The 23,005-nt window shown below is 39.5% G+C and overlaps 1 protein-coding gene across 2 annotated transcripts in view; it reads right to left on the reverse strand.

Moving 5' to 3' along the window:
• LOC122765497 (protein TANC1-like) overlaps positions 1-23,005 on the reverse strand; it is a 90,336-nt gene that overhangs the window by 19,825 nt on the left and 47,506 nt on the right. For both annotated transcript variants that reach the window (XM_044019773.1, XM_044019772.1), the window contains exons 5-12: positions 21,364-21,497; positions 17,964-18,153; positions 15,452-15,778; positions 6,421-6,543; positions 4,876-5,157; positions 4,539-4,693; positions 1,460-1,691; positions 1,186-1,352 (exon numbers count right to left, since the gene is read on the reverse strand). In XM_044019773.1, coding sequence (XP_043875708.1) covers positions 1,186-1,352; positions 1,460-1,691; positions 4,539-4,693; positions 4,876-5,157; positions 6,421-6,543; positions 15,452-15,778; positions 17,964-18,153; positions 21,364-21,497 — 1,610 coding nt within the window. The remainder of the gene's footprint in view (positions 1-1,185; positions 1,353-1,459; positions 1,692-4,538; positions 4,694-4,875; positions 5,158-6,420; positions 6,544-15,451; positions 15,779-17,963; positions 18,154-21,363; positions 21,498-23,005) is intronic.

Here is a 23,005-nt window from a genome sequence, read left to right on the forward strand (position 1 = left end):
CACGGTACAGTATATATCAGAGCTCACCTACAGTGCTTTTACAGACGGATTTAAGAAAATTGCTTTGTATGTAGTCAACTGGGACTTCCAAACCAAAAACATCCTTCTACATCATAAAATGATCACTACCGGCTTAAAGGATGTGAATAGATGAAGAGCTGAGGATACAATGTCAGTGCTACAAATGTGCAGATTTGGTTTTAAGTTTTAAGTTTATGGTTCGCAGCTGCAGGTCTAAAAACAAATCCACTAAACTGGGTTTAAAGGGTTTTTACACTTATTTTATGCATATATGTTATGTTAGGTTTTTTTTTTGTAATACTCTTATTCCTTGTGTATATGCATATGTTACACTTATTTTATGCATATATGTTATTTTAGTTTCTTTGTAATATTTATATTTTTCTTATGTATATTTATACTTTTTTTTTACAAAAGCATCTCTTTTCTTTTCTACTTTATGCTGGTGTTTTTGAGTGGACAGCAAAGTAAGAATTTCATTGTACAGGGAAACGTGTTTCTTTACTGTGCATATGACAATAAACACTTTGAATCTTGAATCTTGAATCTAAAGCACCCTGTACACTCATGTCCTGTGCTCACCAACATCAACGTGGCCACTGTCTGATCAGTAATTGGTAATTTTGCGGGTGTCAGTCAGATGACATTTTTCCCAGGCTCCATGCTTTATCCCAGCAAGAATACATAAATAAGTAAAACCAAAGCCTCAGCCTGTATGAGTATGAATTCAACACAGGCCACAGACCTAGTGTCACCAAGCTAGTCTTGTTCAATGTGACGGACTGATATTTTCCTGCAGCTTTGACTCATTGATACCTAAAATCCTCACGGAATGCGCCTAGATTTGCTAAACAAAATCACTGCGGAGACTAAAGCACAAGAAGGAGGAGCAGTTCAGCAAGACATTTCAACTTTCACGACCGAAAAACACAACAAATATACTGGGTCTGATGTCAACTCAGCGAAAGCTTTAAGAAGTGACAGCAGATTCAACTTGTGGTCTGTTGCTCTTTTTTCATGTGGCATTGTTATGTTTGACAATTCCATTGGGAGGATTCCATCTTGTTATAACCCTCTGTTTTAACACAAGCAGATGTTCTGTCGTAGTCTAAGAAACATATTTCTGGTAAGACAATACAGGCTTTTTATGGATTTCATCCTTACCATTAAGTTTACCCGGACAGTGACCACAAGTTTAAGCCAGGAGGGGAACTTGGCAATGATCTTGGTGATGAAGGAGGCGATGGTGTCGCCGTAGTCAGGCTTATGAAACTCTGCCTCGTTCAGTCCGTCTATTAAGATGATGTGGTCCTCCTCTGGAATCTTGCGCTCTGTAAAGATAAACAGAGGGCTCAGCATGTGCAGTCAGATAAAACATTCCGTAAACAGAACACAACAACGAGTAAGTACATCTTCAAATATTAAACAAATTCTTTACCTTTGCGAAGGTTGGCGAGCGGCTCCAGGACCCCCCTCCGGAAAGCAGCCATTGGGTCCTGGACACAGGAGCGCAGGCTTAGCATGCTCTGCAGATGGGGCTCTTTGAGCAGCAGCTCCCGGTAAGCACTGAGCTGGTGTGCTCTACACAGGAGGGCGGCGATGCTGTGTACAAACTCTGGTACCAAGCATGTGTACGTGTTGTCCGCCTGGCAGTAGTGATATGCCACCACCTGGAACACAAAGAGGGAGAACAACAGATGAGTGCAGGTTGACCCCAGATGTTGGAATTAAAAACAAGCTGGAGTGATAAATGATGACTGTAAATTAGCTCTGGCTTTAGTGATGAAACAAATGTGTAGCTGGGGACATTGAATATCCTCAAGGTATTTACAAAAGCCAAACCTTTTGTTGATTAACTGATTGAATTCAGTACTACAGCTGCATGACCTGTGGTTAACTTTGTTGTTGTCGATGTTGTTCTATCAGCAGGAGCAAGAAGCGTTTATCCTGTCAAACTGCTGAATGACCAGAATATGTGAGCTGTAGAATTCTCTTCTGAAACTTTCTATGGGCGCTTTTTTCTAGTACTGCCTTGCTTTACCAACACAATATTCCTGTTGCCTCCACCTGTCTAGACATAAAACAATTATTTATATTTAAGGTACACACTACAGTGTGTGGCTGTTAATATACATAAATTACATAAATATGCATATGTATTTAACCAGGCTGTGAACAAAAATTGATCCATGCATGTTCGCACATAAGGGATGATGATGTAATTGACTGACTCAGATGTTGCTGCAATACTCCTAGGAAGTGTGAATTAGAAGAAGAAAAGAAGGGATGAGAATAGGGGAGAACGGAAGACAGATGCCCTGAGGATGTATGACTCTGTTCTAATAACAGGGCAACCTGGAGGAGGTGACACACTTCCACAAACAGCAGGTGACGTTTTCCTCCACTAGTTCTATGTGATTATTGTTCCATAAAATGTGCTGTGATTTAAAATCAAATATGTTCAGATGACTAGAGTTAGAGTTTGGTCAAAAGTGGGTTGCTGTGGTGGGAGACAATCAAGTCCATCTTGGGGGCCACCATGATGGTTCTCAGGCTAAGATGTGGGTGAAATATAGGCTGATAATTACACTGAAATGCCATTTGCTGAAATAGCACAGATGCTGTGATCCATAAACTTTCGTCAGTATTTACAGTGGTGGCATCCGACAGGAAGACTACAATTCAAAAAATATATGCTATCTTTTTTCTCTAAAAAAACAACAACCCACAGACTCAAATAGTGTGTCTCTGAAGAGAGGTGATTGTTATGAAACATTGTTTAGTCAAAAATGTCTTCATTTGTTCAATCATTTGCATTATGAACAAAGAACAACAATTTGTTGTGGTGTTTTCCCTAGAAAAATCATTCACTTCAAACACTTCGCACAAGACAATGACAGTGGATGCTTTGCACAAATTGATGGCAACGGATGGGAGCTGTCTAATTACCTAATTGTATTTTGTGTGAAAGCAGTATTTCACATTTAGCTGCTATTTGTATGACTACAATGAGCCAGCTGCCAAAAAGAATGCAGGGACAGTTATCATTGTGTAAAAGTTAAGGGCTAAGTTACAGATGATGTAACAATCTGCAGAGCACCTGCACTACTGCACCCACTTGCACACCAATTAATATACTGTTGAGAAATATTTCATCGAAAAGTGTCACAGTAATAAATCACAAACGTAGAGATAAACCACGACATGTAATGGCCTCAGTGCCCATGTGAGACCACACTTGAGTCAAGTGATTAAAAGATTCAAAAAAAGTGTTGCATCAGTCGACCAACATCACAGGAGTAGAGCTCTTGTTTGAAACACTTTATACAATAATTGGCTTGAGGGCTGCTGCCCTGGACGTTTAGATGAGCCTCAGTAGTATACAGTCAGCTCTCAGGCTGGTGCGGGGGCTTTAACAGTCCCACTGACACATGGATGTTGTACAATTGTTTCCTCATGCCCCATTCCACTACTGAGGTGACATCCGAACTAAAAAAAAAAAAAACAGTGTCAAACCCTGAGTGTGTAAGAAGAATACCAGCATATATTCTGTAACATTCAAATGAAAATGGAGCAGCCAATGAAAAGAGTTTCATATTCAAAAAGCAAAGGAATACCAACTAATGAATGCCTTTGAGTTTCTTCTGTACATTTTTACAAGACAGACATTGCTTCCTGTAAGCCAATCAGTGTTGAGCATGCAATGCTTCTGTTGTATAACAGAAAGAATAGAGGCAACCAGATTAGGAGTTTCTGCCATTGAAATTATTTCAAAAATGCTGAATACGTGACGACAGCAAAGAGCTTATTTTGGTTTAAAGCTCTGAGAAAGTACAGAGAAAAGAGCCTGTGCTCGTCTTCATTACTCACAATGCAGTGGCTTCCACTGAGACCTAAAAGGGCACGTTACATACCAAAGGTCAAAGTTTCCTTTATTCCCACTTCCTCAGTCACACTACAGTACCGAGATGCTGCAGACCTTTAAAAACGAAAACTCATTTTTCACTGCCGAGTCTTTTGCTAACTGTGTCTCAAGTCAAACAACCCAGTTATATTAAAGGTCTCTGAAAGACCAACGGTGGCCCTGTCTTTCATAATCTCAACCGCCTGCCAAATACCGTCCATATTTCACAGGACCAACATCAAACAAATAAACACAAGCAACCATCAATCACATACACACATAAATCAGCAGAGTCGAGTCACAGAGTCAGGTTTCTGCACGTCTCTCACATACTGAGAGCAATTTTGCACCATCACCTTTGTAAAATGTTTCACTGGCAAGCACACACAAGGGGGACGGAAAGAAAAGCAGATATGTGCCGTCCAAGAAAATTGATGCAATATATCAATTCATGCACATAACAGACAGCAGATCTCAATGCATAAAGACTGTACAATGACTCAAATGATTGATCTGCCACTAAAGAGTTGTTCTTCTCTATTCATTTTTGAAGAAAAATTTGGAAAAAATGAAGAATTCTGTGTTCCTGCTGAGGTCGGGGCTGTAGTCGTACCTTTGCAGCCAGACGTTTAACTGCCACCTCCCTGCGCTGCTGCATCTCGGGGGTCCCCGGGCAACTGTTAGTCCTCAGTGTGTTGGTGGCACTGGAAGGTGGAGTGGGCTGTGGGGGCTGACTGAGAGGAAGTTCTGTGCCCAGTCCTCCACCACCTGGCAGAAACAGGATGACATGATTTATACCAGTTATTATTAGATGCTATTAGATGAATGTTTAGATGCCATTTTGTGCATTTTCCTCATTCAATTTCTATACTGCAAACAAATATTAATGTATACACCAAATTTGCAACTAATAAGGTTTTCACATCCAAAGAAAAATTTAAGTTTCTTACTTTTAGGGGAGGCGCAGGGACTGTTGGAGGCGATCTGACGCATGCGGCCTCCGTGGCAGCTTAGTGCTACTAGTCGGGAGATAATGGCTGTCTTCCCATAACCCACACTGCCCACCACTATAACACCCTGGTTCTCTGTGGATTCGCCGGCCTTCAAGGCATCTTCCAGCTGCTGAAAGAGCCAATCTCTGCCCACGAACACAGAGTCTGTGGTGATGCTGGGCACCTCGAACAACAGGGGCTTGAGCATGATGTCCACAGGTTTGTAGGGAGCAAAACGAGCTGAGGAAGAGAACATAGAAAAGCAATTAAATGTTATGTGTGTTGAAGCGCATCCATAATGTAAGCCAGAATAAATTCATCCTTCACTCTTTACAGACAAACCTGGGCTCTTTTTTTTCACGTATATAAACATAATGGTGGCCTAAGACTTTTTCTGTGGTCTTGAAAATGTCATTTTGAAAACTGAGTACTCAAAATGCAATCACAGCAGCATAAGTGAACTGCAGAGAGGATTTTCCATCCAGACCACTTCAGCACTAATTAAATCTCAGAACACTTTTCTTTCTATTTTGCTCCCTACTAATACGAGTAGAAACTTACAATACAGCTGCTGTTTTGTTTGTCCGTATATTTTTTTTGTTTGTTTTTTTATCCCTGTAAGATTTTTCTACAGTAAGAAATTACGCGAAATCAGAACGCCAAAAATTCATCAGAGGTAGTTTCTATTTGGCAAGGAGAAAGTTGATTTATTAGGCAACAATTCGAGAGATTGATGGCAAGACTCCTAAATATACAAAAGTTGGATTTATTAGGACAAGGAATGTTATATGATGAGATTATTCTTTAAAATAATTATTATGCGCTCTCAAGTGAAATTACATCAAGAAAACAATGCCTGATTTCTTGACTCTCTGAAGATGAAAAAACAGTTTCTCACTGTAACAGTGATTGGCATACGGCTGTCCACTGTGATAATGCACCGTAGTAGTGGAAGTGCACGCACGCAGAGAACATGAATTCACCCTGGATCAGTAACGATTACACATCCACACATGAATGTAAAATTAACATGATCCTGATGTAACAGCTTCATGTAGGAAAGGAAGCAGACGTTCTCAATTGAGGGTTAAATACTTTGAGTATCTAATGATGTTGTATTAAATAATTCATGGTCTCATCAAATATTCACTCAGTGGGATTTCTCTCAGCTAAACAGCATTCCAAACATATATTTAAGGCGGATGAACAAAGGAATTATTATTATCCGTAAAGCTGGGGAACAACCTTCAAACTAGAATTAATACCACTCAGTGCAGCGGTGTTTGCGTTGGCAGACTGAAGGTAAACAATGAGTATGACTTTACATTGGGTTTTCAATTCCAGTTTATATTAACCGTGTATGAAATGTAAAAACCCTCTTCTTTCATTTTCATGTCACAGAGTGCAGTCAAAACAATGAAAAAAAACATTTGATCACTATTAACATAATGTTTCATTGTCAGAATCAAGTCTACCTGAAGCAATAATGCATGCTGCTCTCACCTTTAGAGTCCTGAGGTGGCCTTCCTCCTGTATTGTGCCAGGGTAAGCGGATGGATGTCCGCAGGGGGGTGTTGCGCTGTTCATCAAGAAAGCTCAGGTCTTCCAGCTTTGTGGAACTGGTCGCTGGAGACAGAGACGGACAAAAAAAAAAGGGTGAAGCAGACACTTTGGTGCATTTTGAGAGTATTAGGCACAAATACTGTATAGCATTAAGTGCCAGAATGAAATGGATTTTGTGGCACCTCCAAGAGAGATGAGTGAAGAGTAAGAGAGTCTGTGTGCTGTGACATTTGTAGCTTGCTCTAGATAATGTGCGCAGGTACCAGATTTCTGTATCAGTATTTCAAGACAGAAATGTTGTTTGTTTGTTTGTTTTTGTTATTTGATTTGAGCTGACAGCTTAAGTGGAACAGACCACAACATGCATAACTCAATTCAAGAGCAAGGCCAAATGTTGTGACACAAAACATTAATAGAGTTAACATATGAAGGAGTCTTCTTGAAACAGGAATTATATATGTTGTCTTCTTTTAAAGCTAAATTCTGTAAATGAAAAGCAGTTTTCAAGCATAGGCTGTATAGATACTAAAAGATGTGCGTTGGTGTAACTAGATTTCTCTCTTCCAACTGCAGCTCACTGTTCTACTATGCTATCTCCATGGTGATCCTGCTCTCTTGGCCCTGATGAAGAGCAGAATTAAAGCTGCTGCTCTCTACTTTATCAGTGTCCGCTGGCAAGACTGTCACAAACACTCAACTCTTCGGCATCACTTGGTCGCAAACGTACTCTCTGGAATGTCCCACTAATTAAAACTCGTCTGCTACCATCAACTACAATGTTGACTGGAATGGAAGATGGCCTATGTGGTCACTTTTACTGCCATGGAAGGTGCTGCCGTGGAGTCGATGCTCTTTCCCACAAGTTACATTTTTAAATACAAGCAAATGACCATCACATTCACATACTTTTCAACTGAGTTCACACAATACTGATTAAGCCCATCAGCTCGACACAACAAGTGATTCATTTTAGGTCAAGACAGATGGAAGCAACAGCAACCCTGTGTGAGTAAAGCGAGATGGCTACTAACAGGTTGGAGTAAGCACCGACGAAAAGTTTCAAAAGTTTGCTCAAAAAAACCCTCGTCTTTCTGCAGCTTGGTGTGATTAAAAGTTGTTGGCCCTTCTACGAACAAAAAATCTCCCTCAATAAGATGAAGAACTTAGCAAACAAATAATGTTACACTGTTTCTGTTCATGAAAACCAGAGTAATAACATCAAAGAACGTGTGCCCCGCAGGTTTAATACATACGACATAAGTCTTAAGAATTATCACAGAGAAAAAAATACATACACTGTATATAAATTGTTGTTGTTGTAAGTTATATAAATAAAACAGCAAATGAAAATACATATACAGAAGTATTCAGCAATGCAGCACGGACACTTCAAATGTCATCATATAGCTAAACTACACAGCTACTTACATGCAACAGAAGAGCCTGGAAGGACAATGGGAATTCTCAAAGCCCTCCCCCTGTTCCCCAGTATGGAATATATTTGTGCAGGCAAACAGGCAAGTAGGCAGGGTTCAGACCCTCAGTTAAATCTATGAAGAGTGTTCCCAGTGGATGAGCTCACCGAGGGCACAAAAGCGTTTCCTCTGCCCCAGTGCTCCCATGCAGGCACACTGGCAGCATTCAGCTGCTGAGCTGAAGGCTTGGCTGCCCCCTCTCCAGTGCTCAGCCAGTCACAGCATCCAAAGCATTAGGCTCTCACTCAATGAATACAGAGGAGTGTCACCGTCCCTACACCCACTACATGCATGCACAGACCTCTGTCTAAGTGCTGCGTGCATGTGCACACACAAAACTTCAAAATGAATTCTAAGACACATCAATGGAAAAGCAAGAGATTTCTTCCCCAGTGGCTGATTACAGTTTGTAATAAGCTGCTACTGTCATCCAAATAAATAGTCTTGGGTGGAGTAGGGTGAGGACTAAGAGAGAAGGATGCGATAAAAAGTGAGAGAGTGACACGGATACTGTGGGGTGTGGGAGGTGGAGGTGAGGAAAATGTGTTACCGGGAGAGAGAGAGGGAGAGGATGGACAGTGAATCAAGTCTATGCAGCAAATCGCTGCTACTGACATCAGCAGGGCACATGAGGACAGTCTTGATTTTTTTTCTTCCTTTTTTTCTTTATATCTTTGCAAGATATCAGAGGGAGAAGGCAAAAGCTCCATTAACATTATACTACACAAAACATATTTTCTCTAGTAATCCAAAAAGCAAAGATTGAAACAAATGCCTAGTTTGACTCTTTTTTAAGTCATTTAAATGCCTCCACTCCTTTATTCCTATCTATTGTAATACATCCTGAGCCATCTTCTTTTTATCTTAAGTCATATCTCTTATCCACAACTCCTTCAAGGCCAAAAATCCCCATAGGCTTCACATTTTTTTTTCTACCCTCCTTTCTATTCTTGTACATCTCTACTCATTGATAAAACGTACATATGATACCCTGAAAACCCTCATTTTGGTTGGAGAGACTTTGAAGCTGCACAAAACGTGCATTCTAATGAAAATGGGGTTTGTTTTTTCCTCAGGCAGCCCTGCCCTTTGAAACCGTCAGTGCTATGTTTCCCGTGACAGAACAGAGAAAAAGACTGAGCTTGTCTGCTCCAACTACTGCCCCCCCGTCCTTACGTCACTGACTTGACTCTCTATTCTTCTTTTACAATGCTCACACGATCAATATTCTCTTTCTCTCACTATGCCTTTTGCAAATTGCACGAGTTCATGATGACCTTTGTGTGACACTGCATGATTGAGACAAAAAAAACAAACATAATTTTTTTGAAATAGAGCTGAAAGCTCTCCAAAGTCTGTTAAAACGCAATAGATATAATGAATTATCAACTGCACGTCCACATGTGTGCTGTAGTAAATTATCTGTGCCCCTAAACTGACCTTTTAAATCAAAATGTCTTTAGCTTAAGCTGAGTAAGAGCTAAGTGGAATTTAGATGGCCTGAACGCAAATTGGGATGGTTACCAGGGACCTTTTTAAAAATCCTTCAGCTGCAATAGTCCCACAAAAAATAAATAGTGTGTCCAGTCCACACTGTGTAGACGTCACTGAGCTTTCATTGGGATTTTTTTTTTTTTTTTGAAAACTTGTGACTGTGAATAATAATGATTTATTTTGAAGTTTATCAGATTTACAATGCTGCACAAAATTGATTCCCACTGCAGGGTGCAGATGAGACAGTCCATCACAAGGTTTGGCAGACACTGTCCTCAGTTGTGGCCCTTAAAGCATTTATCTAACTTAACCATAACCTGACCCTGAACTCTGATGGATGCAAAGCCAAAAAGAAACAATGTACGAAAGAAGCAGAACAGTCCACTGTCAAATGGACAGTGACAATGCCATAACACTAATGTTTAGCAGATATAATGTTTACAATATTCACCCTCTTACCACATGTACAGTTATTCATTCCTGTGAGTGTCACCCCACCCTATAGTTTATTTATCACTGTATGTCAGGACTGATGAATGTTTTTTTATTGTACCAGTTTATTGCACCAGTTTTCAGAAGAATCCAACACTTATCTTATTGTCTTGTGAAGATTATAGGTGTTCTATTGTATTCTAATCTAATCCTAAAGTTATTACCAACATATTTTACAATTTTAATCACTTATAATTTTTAACAATTAAATCAACTGGCCATCTTACATACAAAATGAGGCATATTCCAAGATGACAATGCCAATGTTCATGTGGCTCAAATTGTGAAAGAGAGGTACAGGGAGTATTGGACATTATTTTCACACCGGCACTGGTAAACACTGTGTACAGACCTCAACCCGATTGAGAATCTTTGGAATGTCATACTTGACCAACCCTGTGCCAGGAGTTATAGAAAAAGGCAGGACATTACAACATTCATGCCAGCCTAACATTTGCACAGTTCCTAATCAGCCATTACATAATTCTCAGTGGCGGCATGCTGTTAATCATACTTCGACAAATAACTCTGTTGTGGCCAGAGTAGTTAGCTAAAAATGGTCCCTTTGAGACTGGGCATTTGGCAAGTTCTGATCCAATGGAATGCCACTGAGCAGAATTTTAAATGGATCGTCAAAACTCAGTCTAATTGATCGCTTTAACGATTTTTTTAGTTTTCCTCCTGCTGTTTCAGCGGCACCAACAATTCTCTGAAAATTGACATTTCAAAAGATGTGACAGTGACCTTTTCAGAAAGCTGCTGGACATGAATGGCGCATGTGTTTTCTTCATGCTTTCTTTTCATTTTCTGGTCTGAACAGATCAATGTCTACATAAAGCCCAAGGCAGCACTGAATTCCATGGCTACCTGATGACATCACAAAACACTGACAGCATGCGGGCATAGCCTCAAGCAGGATGAAAAAGCTACAGCAGACAATACTGTCTTTAAAAAGCTGCTAGAAAAGACAGAAGCTTGCAGCATTTCAGATAAAAGAGCTATCATGCCTTCCTGCTCCAGTGCAACATTGGGACAAACAGTGAACAAAACATACATGCAACTCTTATTTGAGAGACTTTTGTAATATAGCTAGGGCTGCAACAAACAATTCTTTTCATAATCAATTAAACTGTGGATTATTTTTTAAATTAATCTAGTGCTTGTTTGGTCCATAAAATGATATTTGTTGTTTCCCAAAACACAGCTAAGGTGTAAATAAACCCCTAAACCACTTTTTCAGTTAATACCAGTATACTGTATGTGGGTATCGAGTATAGTTATTTGTTGATACAGTTGCAAATCTTTACAATTTTGTGTAAAGTATTGAAATTATACATGTGATAAAAATCAGCGCATATACTGCCTCTCTGGTCAAACACCAGCTACTGCATTCCAATTTTACCATTGGCTTTCTTAGTCCATACTTGCATCACTGGTTGTCACTCCCTTGACTAATCAGCACAAGGCTCCCTGTCCCGGACTCCTCCCTCTTTTTGTAAAGGCAAGAGCTGTTTCTCTGTCATTTTTCTCTCCCCAATATGTGAAGCGCAGGATGAGCAGTGCCTTGTTAGACAGCTGCAACTCGGTGTCAGATTTCACTACCAGACCACACCTTCCATAGCTCTGTACTTGCCCTACCTGGTAAAACATGTATATATACGGATGTCAGACAGACAGACAGACAGACAGACAGACGACTTTATTGATCCCTTTGGGAGGTTCCCTCGGGGAAATTAACAATTAACAGCATAGCTTCCTTCAAAATAATGTTTTGAGGGGTGGCAGAACTGGTTAATCAAATAAATCACAATTTAACCAAAAACCTGCAGACAAACTATTTGCCAGCTTACTATGACAGATGATGTTAAATGTGAAAAATTATGGTATAAAATGATTTTATACCTCAAATATAATATACCACACCATTTTGAAAATTTCTCAAAATATATTGTAAAACAAATGACATGTACATTGTCATTACTGTGTTAATATATATATTAATAGCAGATTAATAGTTAATACGACTGAGATTATAACTAATAGTGTTCTGTTGTGAAAACAAAACAAACGTATCCTTTAATCAGATATCAATGTATCAGAAACTTCCTAACAAAGAAAAATCCCACATTTTACTGCTGAGTTGAGGGCTGTTTCTGCTGTTTCTTATGATGTTGGGTGGTAGAAAAAGGACTGCATTGAAGTATCATGCTAAGAAAAACAAATAAAAGATTTTCTCAAAGTATTTTTATGAAAATGAAGCCTTGAAAACAGCCAGTCATATTGCTTTATGGCTTATGGGTCTCTAGTTTTTCTCAAAGTATTTACCGTGGGGTCAGCTGTGACCTTCAAAACAGGATCTGATTTTAATGTTAAATGGATGATAAATATTTGTGGTCCCTTGCGACAACTTTTAAAGCAGCAAATACAAGATATGGCAGAAAATACATTAGTTTCTATGAAGAATTTTGGCAGGGTTACCAGCTTGGACTAATGTTCTAATGACAAACTGTGTCTAGAGAGGCATCTGAATTCAGACCTACAGTGACAGGTGGTGTGAGCCAACATTTGTGTTACTTGCCACAGCACATGCAGGCTCCACACAGTGTTCTCACTGTGACCCAAGGAGACGCTAACCACTGAGTGAGAGTCTCTGTGTGTGTTCACCAAGGCTGTGCAAATGAAACTTCTCAGTGATATGCAGCCATTCCTTGTACATTCCAAATTGCCTTTAAGGAATTTTGGGCCTTTGTGCTGCAACGCTCTGCAACTTTTAGTCATTACCTCAACTGTCTGTTGTAGCTACAGACAGATTCCACTGCTGAGTCGAGTGATAAAAGTAAAGTAGTGTCACATTCAGATGAGTGAAGTCATACTGCATGTACATTTCTGCTTTATTCAGGCTACAACCTGGGTACAGATTGTCAGGTGATGTAACACTGAAAGAGTTAGGTTTAATTAATGCCCATATTGAATAGCTCTCTATGAAAACTGTCAACACAGGACATAGAGCAATAGATATGAACTAAAAATATCCATTTCTCTGCATAGTTTGGCTGAGAAATTATATAACTTATATATACGCCAGTATTTATATATGTATTATATGGAGATGGAGGAAAAAAGAGTCAAAACGAGCTAAAGGACTACTCATTCTGTTATAACATTCAATAAGATTTTAACAATTAGGTAAACAAATCGTGTTTGTCAGTGTAAAATGAATGTGTCAGTTGCAAACACCTCACGAAATGGTACATGAGGTGTCGTGTTATTCTATAATTCTATACTGCCTTTAAAAATATATCAATAATAATATATATAATAATATATCAATCAAAATATACTATACTCGATATACCATGTAATATAATGTGAAAAGGGAGTGGGGATCATTTATGTCCTTTTATCTCAGGTTTTCCATCAGTGTATTTGGGTACAAACTATCCAGCCGTTGAATATATATATATATATTCATACAGGGCTCTACATGTCCTTGTTTATTGTTGCAAGAAATGGGCAAATTCACAGCACACGCTTTGTTATCCTATTGTTTATGCTGATGTACAAAGCCACATTACAAAGATAAGTCACAGAGGTTCTGGCACACAATAAATGTACAAATGACAAAAAATTCAGCTCCTTCCTGCTTCAGTAATTGCTTTTTTCTAATTCTTTTCTTTTTTTTAATTAAATTAAATTTCTACCATCCTCGGCACAACAATTATTTTTGGTCATAAATGAAGCTTTTTCAACAAGTCATCCATGTCCTCTCACAGGGCCTTCTCACACGGGCGTAAATTCTGAGGTGTGATTTCCACAGGCCCCTAGAGGGTAATGCTGCATAACTATGACATCAGCCCATAAACTCCTGGTAGGACACATGGAGACAGGCACACTGATGCTTACACACCAACCAACACACACTAACACTCAAATACTTCCTGGTCTGTTAGCTTTACGAGGCATTGTGTGTGTCTGCAGTGTTCAGGTTTATGGCAGAGGGAAACAGCGAGATGCACAAGGTTATGGACTCATGGAACAACAGAATGGGCAATGAAAAGATATATCCAGCACAATACCTTATACAACTTCATGCTGACAATGTGGGCACAGATTCAGCTATAGAAACACTGTCCAAGTGATGTGGAAAAAAAAAACCTTGCATAGTGTGAAATATACACATAAGCTGTGGCATGTGTTCTATAACTGAAACATGAAACACATGCTTCTATTCCTGCAGTATGCCTAGTGTCCATATTATTCTTTTAAGACAATAAGTGCAATGATCATTGAGGACGTTCAGAAGAAGCAGATTGCCATCATCAGTGAAGTGGACTTTCCTTCAGCCTGGCCTAGTCTTCTCAGTATCTCTGTAATTTTACCTCACATGTAGAATTGTCTGTTACTGCAAGACAGCTTATTGTCATTTTACACTTTTCATTTGTTTGTTTGCTGTCAGAGTTATCCTCCATTTCATACACACTTTACTTTCCCGAGAGGAGTGAGTTTGACCAGAACAGAATGAGCCATTATTGTCTCCATAGGGAGAAATTTGTCCTGGACACCCGAGAGAACATTAATGGCGCCACACCATCACTTTAAATAGTCTAGTCTGCAACAGCTATAACAATCAAATATGTTTCTATTAGTCTGGCCAACCTAATAGCAAGCATGTGCAGTATGCTCCCCTGGGTACTGACTAAGATAACTACAATTTGATTGGATATGGAGCTGCAAAGAACATCGCTGGTAATCACAGTTCACTTACATGTTCAGGAGAACTTGCTTAACAACAACATTCAAAATTGATATTCGTTGAATTGATCTGAACTAAGTTTAAAAGTAAGACGTAAAGAGCTGTGTTTTAGAAACCGCAAAAAATAAAAAGTAAATGTGAGGGAGACCTGGGAGTGGAAAAGCTCCAAGCAGAGGGGGTAGCAAGGGGTATCAACAACTGTGACAGCTGTGTGGATATGGCGAGCTGAGCCGTAACAGGGAAGTTCCAGGGCAGGAATGCAGAACAGATCAGCCAGACAGTAGCTTGTGCTTAGGTCCAACATGGCCTGCCGTGTGGGGGTACAATGCACAACAGCTGGCTAGTCCATAACTTCTGCCTCGATACCCTGCTCCACTTTGAAAAGGACAACCTGCCCTCTCAAAAACACCATCATCCCATTTTCTCTACATCTACATGTCTTTTTCTGTCACTGTCTGCCACTTGCTTGGAATAGAAATGACACAACTTGTCAGCCTCAGGCAGGTGACAATCTTATAGTGTTACAATCATTAACTGACTGTACACAATGCAAAAAGACTACCTAACACTGAGTCGCAGTTTTCCTCGCCAAACAACAAAGGTTACTAGGCTACAAGGAGAAATCTTTAGTAAAATGTTTTTCGTAATGCTAAATCAAACCACAGGGTCATTGAGGAAAGGTATACAAATCCATTCCTGTGTCTGCTCTGCACAGAGATCGTCCAGATGTCAAAGCTGAAAGACCAAGATCTCATACCTGCTACAGAGTTTGGCCTTGGCATCATGAGGGAAGAAGATGTCTGTGGTGGGTAATGCACAGGTCCCTCAGGTGAGTGAGATGGAGGATGCAGTGGTCCAGATGCTCCTGCAGATACGTTGGGCTGCTGCTGGTCTGACCGATATGGGGTGTCAGCTGGTGCTGCTGTGGCACTATTGGAGTCTTCTTCGGCCACAGGAGAGCAGGTGTCAGCCCGCACACTCTGTGCCAGGCCATTGCGTGGGCTGCCTCTCAGGCTGCCATCCTTACTCCACTCCAGGCTTGAGCCACTGCGGTCATCGTTCTCTGAAGAACTAGTGACGGTGGCTGAGAGAAGAAGAAAATGATGGAGGGAATTAGAGTATGCGAGAAGGTAAAGTGTGCTACGAACATGTAGCTATCTTTGTTCTGTGATATTGAGCAGGAATTCATCTTCTAACTTTGAATGGCCCCCTGATCTTTGTGATTACCCATTTTCCGCAATGTTCACTTGATGTTTATTATTTTCAGAGATAGCCTCTTATCACTGTGGAAACCAAAGATACACCGGCATGCAATTAGCAGATTTTGTCTCCTTGCTTTACACATTTTCTCAACTTTCGTTTGGCTTAAAAGGAGATTTGAAAAGAACGAAAAAATATGAAAGAACTGGAGTTAAAACTCCCTTTAGTTTTTTTTTTTAGTTTAGACAGGTGTTTCAGTTACATGAGAACAAATCCTTTAATCCTTCCCAAGGGCAACGCAGTCTTCTGATGTGATCCCAAAAACCTGAGCAGAGGGACAAAGCTACACAGCGGCAGGCAGCTGGTTACAGACACATCAGTACAGTCAGATAACTGCAAGTGACTTGCCAGCTGGCTGTATTGGCATCACACTGTACTAATCAGCAAAAGTAACATCTTCACGGATATTAATATCATACACATTGCGGACGGTGTGAGTACTGTGCTGTTTACATGGGCAAATATGAAGTTACACACTCAGCATAGCACTAGGAGACCTAACAATGTAGCATATTATCAGCCTATCAAGTTGCTAACTTGTGTTTTTACAATATAAAAGATGGATATTCATGACTAGAAGCCTGGTATGGGCTGTCCCCCAGGAGCCTCCTGCAGAAACTCTTCTGGGAGCTGTTTGTAAATGTTAAGACTTTGCAGTCTATGAAATTCCACAAAAGAGCTTTTGAAATCAGAGTGAGCGTCAAACTTCAAAGAACAGGCAACATTAATCACTGGCTGAAATCTGACTTGTGGACACAACATAGCTTTGTTCTTCTCCATGCCTGCAGTCTTATTAAAATAGATTGATAGGATGTTTTGAGCAGTTGTGATTTGACACAAGTCGAGTCATTTTACAATGGAATGGACTACAAAACCTGTGACTGTTCACTTTAACCGTGTTTGGCACCCTGTTATTGCTCCATGCTGAAAGACACTATGTCACAGCTTTTATATATAATTCAGCAGTGAACTTTTTAACATTTTAAGTAGTTATATCAACTTAATCATCATCAGCTTTCACTGCAGAAAAATCATGCCAGTCAGAAAAAAAGTATGGGGTCATTCCATTACCATGTGCAATCCTTACTAAAATATTAGACAAAAAAAGGACAAAATCCTTGCATACTACAGCCAATGGAGGCTGTATGAGTAGAAATGGCAAATGGATTAATACAGACGTCATCTTCCTGTCAGCTTTTGTAAATCCACACATGTCTTACAAGGCTATTACCAGAGAAACAGCACAGTGTCAAACTGTGGCAACTGTCACCTCCGTGATCTCTCATACCAGAAAAGCTCCACACAAAACCAATAACTGACACATGGTAAAGGATGAATGCAATCTGACACAATTGCTTTTCAGTCCCAGTGGGTTTTTCAAAATGATGCATGACTGACACTATGCAGGTGGGACTTTTGGTCTAAATTACAAAGCATGCACACAAGTTAACGATTCTCAGGTTACCACTTAAAACACAAAGACCTTAATGGCAAAAACTCTGTACTGATGGTTGTATTGTGCAGAACAAATGTCATAATTAAAACAAAAATAAGCATTTGTTTTTCATTAACATATTAAAGGATGCAGTGACTGATTAGCTGGCTACAGTAAAATAAGAGCTGCCATTCTCCTTACTAAGCCAATGTTCATCGTGACTGCAGCCAACTTGGTTCAATTACCTTTAGGACTGTTTGGGTTTCAATAGTATTGTGTTGCTTCAAATACAACAGCAGGGCAATAGTAGAATATTTCCAAATATTTTAAGCTTCTAGCTTAAAGGCAAGACAGGTTTTCTTGGAAACAAATTAAGCTGAGTTGATTGAAAAGGGAAAAAACTTGGCCAAAGAATTAAATTAGAAAAACACTGCAATTTGGATGTGTTGTCATGTGCTTTCAGTACCCACTAATAAAAACCATTGCTTTATAGCTCTAATATTGGACAAAAGCTCCATAGGGCACCATTACAGACGTGGGTGCTGCAAGCATAATAGAGTTGATGATTTCTTACCGATGATCCCACTGTCCTTACTCTCAAGTGTGGAGCTGGGGCTGGTGATGGTCCCACAGGGGCTGGAGTGGCTGAGAGGCGGGCGGCTGGTTGTGCTGTTGAGCGTAGAACATGGGCTGTCAGTGCTGGGAGAGGCCGTGCTGCTGGTCAGTGTAGAGCAGGGGCTGATTCCTTGGCTTGTCACTGAGCACTGAGGAGGAGATAGACAGAAAGGCTTCAGGCACAACAACAAAGTGCTCTACTACACCAACACACTTTTTCACCATGTACTAAATTGGACAAAACACTGCATTTGGAAGGCAAACTGGCTGAATTTAAAAGAATAATTTGATCAAAGTTCATTGCTTATTTGACACAGATCATGTGAAAGCAATGTGGAAAAAAGGCGCCCCTCACAAATAAACAAGCATTTCACATGTGAGCATGACACGTAAAGTGAAGGGCATGAGCAATGTAAATGGAGCAGGGCTTGGAAATTATACAGTCATGTATCTTGAGGAAAGTAAGCCTTGAGAGAATTTCACATGGGAAGAGCTCTCAACCTTGTCGTGACACAATAGATACCTTTTTTCATGTCATCAAGCCTGTTTGACAACCATAGAGCAAACGGACAACCGTAGAAATCTGAATTAAAGCTAGTATGTCCTGTTTTCTTCAACTGTTTTGTGATTCTACACAATGTACTGTAGCTAAGGCAGTGTATTATTGTCCCAGTGTAAGGAAAACATTCAAAAGCCTTCAAATAATTACACAACACAGAGAGAGAGATTATGGCTCAGTAGGTTCTGAACCAATTCCTCCCTCTTATGTTAATTCAACAAACTTTATTTTACAATATAAGATAAAAATTTCTATATAGGCTCCCATAATCCATTATTTACTTGGGAAATAAGAGTGTATGTACTTTTTAAATGAAAACCTACCCATTCAGATATAAAATCCCCGCAATTAAAACACAATGTTAGACGCCCGGGGCAATTTAAATAATTATTCTCAACAAACCAACTTTAATGTCAAACTTTTTGCTGCCTGGGGGACTTTCACTCAAACAACAATTGGTACAAGGTTGTGTTTTGCCTCAAACCACAACACTCTGACCAAAACATCACAAACCATTCCTGACATCATACCTGACCTCAAATATCCCTATAAATCCTGGTTTTTGATCATTCTCTCAAGCGCCGCTAAAAAATGGTAGTGATTACAGTTTAAACAATCTTAAATTTCATTGTATAGATCTATGTTTTAAAGACCATGTCTGAGCCTGAAAATATGAAAATCTAATTAAATATGCAGTCAGTTCAGCCCTGTTTACTGGCTAAAATGTTTCAAGGAAATCACTTGAATTAAGATAAAGTGAATTTGAGTTATTACTAGGGCTGGGCTATATATTAAAGCTATATTGTGACATAAAACAAGATATCATCTTCAATTTTATATCATTTCCGGGTTTCAAAGGCTTTTGCATTGATAATCATCAGATTTATTATATTGTGAAATACAATGAATTAAATATTATATAATATAATATTATATATATATACATATATATAATATACATATATACATATATATATATATATATATACATACATATATACATATATATATACATACATATATACATATATATATACATATATACATACATATATACATATATATACATACATATATACATATATACATACATATATACATACATATATACATATATATACATACATATATACATATATATACATACATATATACATATATATATATATATATACATATATATATATATATATATATATATATATGTAGTGACATATAAATACATGGAATTTACACCATTTTGAAAAATAAAGTGACTTAAAAATGTAACCCTCATTATCTGTCATGTCCTAACTGTTTAAAGTAGAATTTGACCATATTAAACACAGGTAATGAAAGGTAATGTATTTTAAGCCTGTAATAGAGATCATTAACAGGAGATGTTTTATATTAGAGTGTATTCACTGTGTATTGTCTCCTTTAAAAAAAGAAAACCTTTTACGCGTCCTGATTAAGGCTATATCCGAAGGATATATTGATTTGATTTATATTGTGACATACATTGGTATCAAATTACATAAAAAGGTTTATTGTGATAAGATTTTTTTCCCATATCGCCCAGCCCTAATTATTAGAGACCCCTTTGCCTATTTTCAAAGATAGATCTGGACCAAAATTGAACAAAATTTTGTAAGCTTCTGCCAATTCTTAGTCAGAATGAGAGGAAACTGGACAAGCCTCTCATTCAACATGTGCCAACTGTTGACTGTCTGTGACGATGACATGCTGAAAGAATACAAAGAGCAGAATGGGAGGGTACTGCATGCTTGGCAGCATCATTAACAACTTGTGGAATTCTAGTATCAACTATGCAAGATTTCCTATTTCTGTCAAATCTGGTTTGTTGAAGTTAGCTTTTACTTGGCAATGTCCAGACGTAGACGGCCGCCTGGAGATTATACCACTTCTCACGTCAGAGCCAAACAGCTTACTGACATTTAATAATTTACTGTGACGCAGATCTGAAAACAGCCCGCTGAGCTGAATACATGTTGTAAAACAACAGCATGCCGGAAAAAGAGAATTGTTGGCAGGTGACAATAACATGCCTTTCCCTCCCCAATCGGAGCTCTGAAATTGTTCCTTCACGCTCAAAAACAAACACAAAGTGAAATCTATTGCACTTCCACACGGCCCGTCTCCTTTGGAAATAAACAATGGCCATGATTTGTCAAATCATTTGTAAACTTCTGTCACATTTTTCCAAGGATTGCCAGTTCAGAGGAGTCAGAACGTGTCTAAGACAAGAGATGAATGAGGGAAGAGCAGTGTGCTGGGCTCTGCTCTGGTCTTCCTACAGCTACAACTAATTAGTTGAGCCAAACAAACTGAGGCTGAGACCTAACATAACTATTTCTGGACCTGGACTCAGACACTCTTGTTACAAACTCAAGAGCCCCTGGAATTGTACTCAAGTTACTGGGAGACCAACACACCACACTGGAGAGCTGGCACTAAAATAAAACCACTTTGAGTGTATTTTAATAAGGTGGCTACTCTCTTTCGAACATTTTCAACATCTCAAACAAAACAGTTTGGTAGTTACCGTTGCTTGTTGTGCCAAAAAGATAATTCCAAGGGTTCCCTCCTAAATCCTCATAAAAATATAATGCAAAGGAGTAAAAAAAAAAGGATCAAGCTGCAACAAAAAAATCCATTCTTCTGTTGCACTGTAACAACTCCCTCTTGCTCTCATCCTTTCCCTCTCTCCCCCCTATCTCTCTATCAGTGTGTTGCAGCAGTGGCAACAGCTGCTGTTGGAAGAGGGAGGGAGTCGGAGGGGAGGGAGAAAATGAAATACCTTCTTTTCATTCTTGTCGTCCATAGGTATGCGTGCCGTACCCGGGATCCCTTCTCCCAGTAAAAAGCCCAGCCTTGTCATCAGTTCCTGGGTGGCAGGGGAGGAGGAGCTTTGCTGTTTCTCTGCTTGCAGCTCTAGAAAAGAGAGTGAGAAGGGGAGAGAAAGGCTCAGTGTTAGCAGGAAGATTTGCTCTCTCTCTCTCTCTTTCTCCACTGGATGGTCCACACATGGGCCACTCTGCCTGCCCTGCCCTCCTCAGCTCTGCCCTCTACAATGCTATCCACTCCCCAGCTGCTGCTAATGTAGTGCAGAAGAGAGAGGGGGGAGCAGGGAAGGGGGGGGGGAGAGAGAGAGAGAGAGAGAGAGAGAGAGAGAGAGAGAGAGAGAGAGAGGGAGTAGTAGTGAGGGCTCTGAGTGTATGTAGGGTTGTTTAGAAAGCAGAGACACTGTGTGTAAATTTCTTTCTGTGGTTGTGTTGACAAATGATTAGAAACATCATTGTTTGATCATTTTGACCCATCCTCACAATTTCTACCTGAACAAGCTTAAGTTTAGCTTTGTGTTTTGGTTATGGACTGCATTATGTCATGGTGTACCCTCACAACTAGTAGAAAGACATGTTTTTGTGCGCTTTTCCTGCAACATCCTGCCTCGAGTGCCAATCTCCGTGATCTCTGGTTGTTTACAGCTCTCACTCATAGAGCCTGCGAATATCAATGAGTGGACACAGGCTTTTTCAGCACAGCTTGGACCGTCTGCAGTCTTAACTCTCAAGCCTTAATGGTGGTTTAAGCTGTAATTTCAAGGCTGGGGTGCCATCAACAAGGCAGAGTGCTCTCGCAATCTTCGGTCAGATACGGTGCTGAAACTGAAGACCATACCTTATCCATATACTGCATGATACATGAAGGAATGTAAATGCTGATGTAGCAAAATTAATCAAGAGAGAACACATACACAGAGAGAGATTGAGAGGGAGGGGATAGGGGAGAGAGAGAGAGAGAGAGAGTCAAGGTACAAAAGCTCATTATGCAGTTTTCTGTCAGCACCTTTTCCTCCTTTCCTTCATTTTCATCTCTTTCTTCCACGGTTATTAATAATGTTGGCAGTAAATCTGATTAAATACAAACAAGGCCCAGTGCACTGCAAAGCCTCATTGGAGTCAAAATGAAGCCACCAGCCACACACACACACACACACACACACTATTTTGGAAGTGCATCACCGTCATGTAAAGCAAAAGTATATGACCACTAACACTAACCCAAATCGAAAAATGTCATTCAGAAATGCTACTTGTTGTACAATTTTCAATAAGGAAGTCTTACCGTTTTTTGGTTTTTTTTTAACTGACCAATCTGTGTTGTTATGTTGTTATTCCGGTCTTTGACATGCATGATTTCTTCTAGCATCTAAAACTACTCAGAAATATTTCTCCCTAACTACCCAAAAACGAATGCATTTAAATGCAACATTAAATCGCTGTGGATTTCTGCTTCACCAAAGAAAAACTGCTCAGAATAAAACTGATTAGAGCTCGACACATGCATTCCAATATATCTTATATATATATCTGTCAACTGCTAAATTTATCAAAATACTTTTTATTATTATGATTGATTATTATCAATAATCTGACCAG

The sequence above is a fragment of the Solea senegalensis genome, linkage group LG2, assembly GCF_019176455.1.
Source record: "Solea senegalensis isolate Sse05_10M linkage group LG2, IFAPA_SoseM_1, whole genome shotgun sequence".
NCBI classification, from domain to species: Eukaryota; Metazoa; Chordata; class Actinopteri; order Pleuronectiformes; family Soleidae; genus Solea; species Solea senegalensis.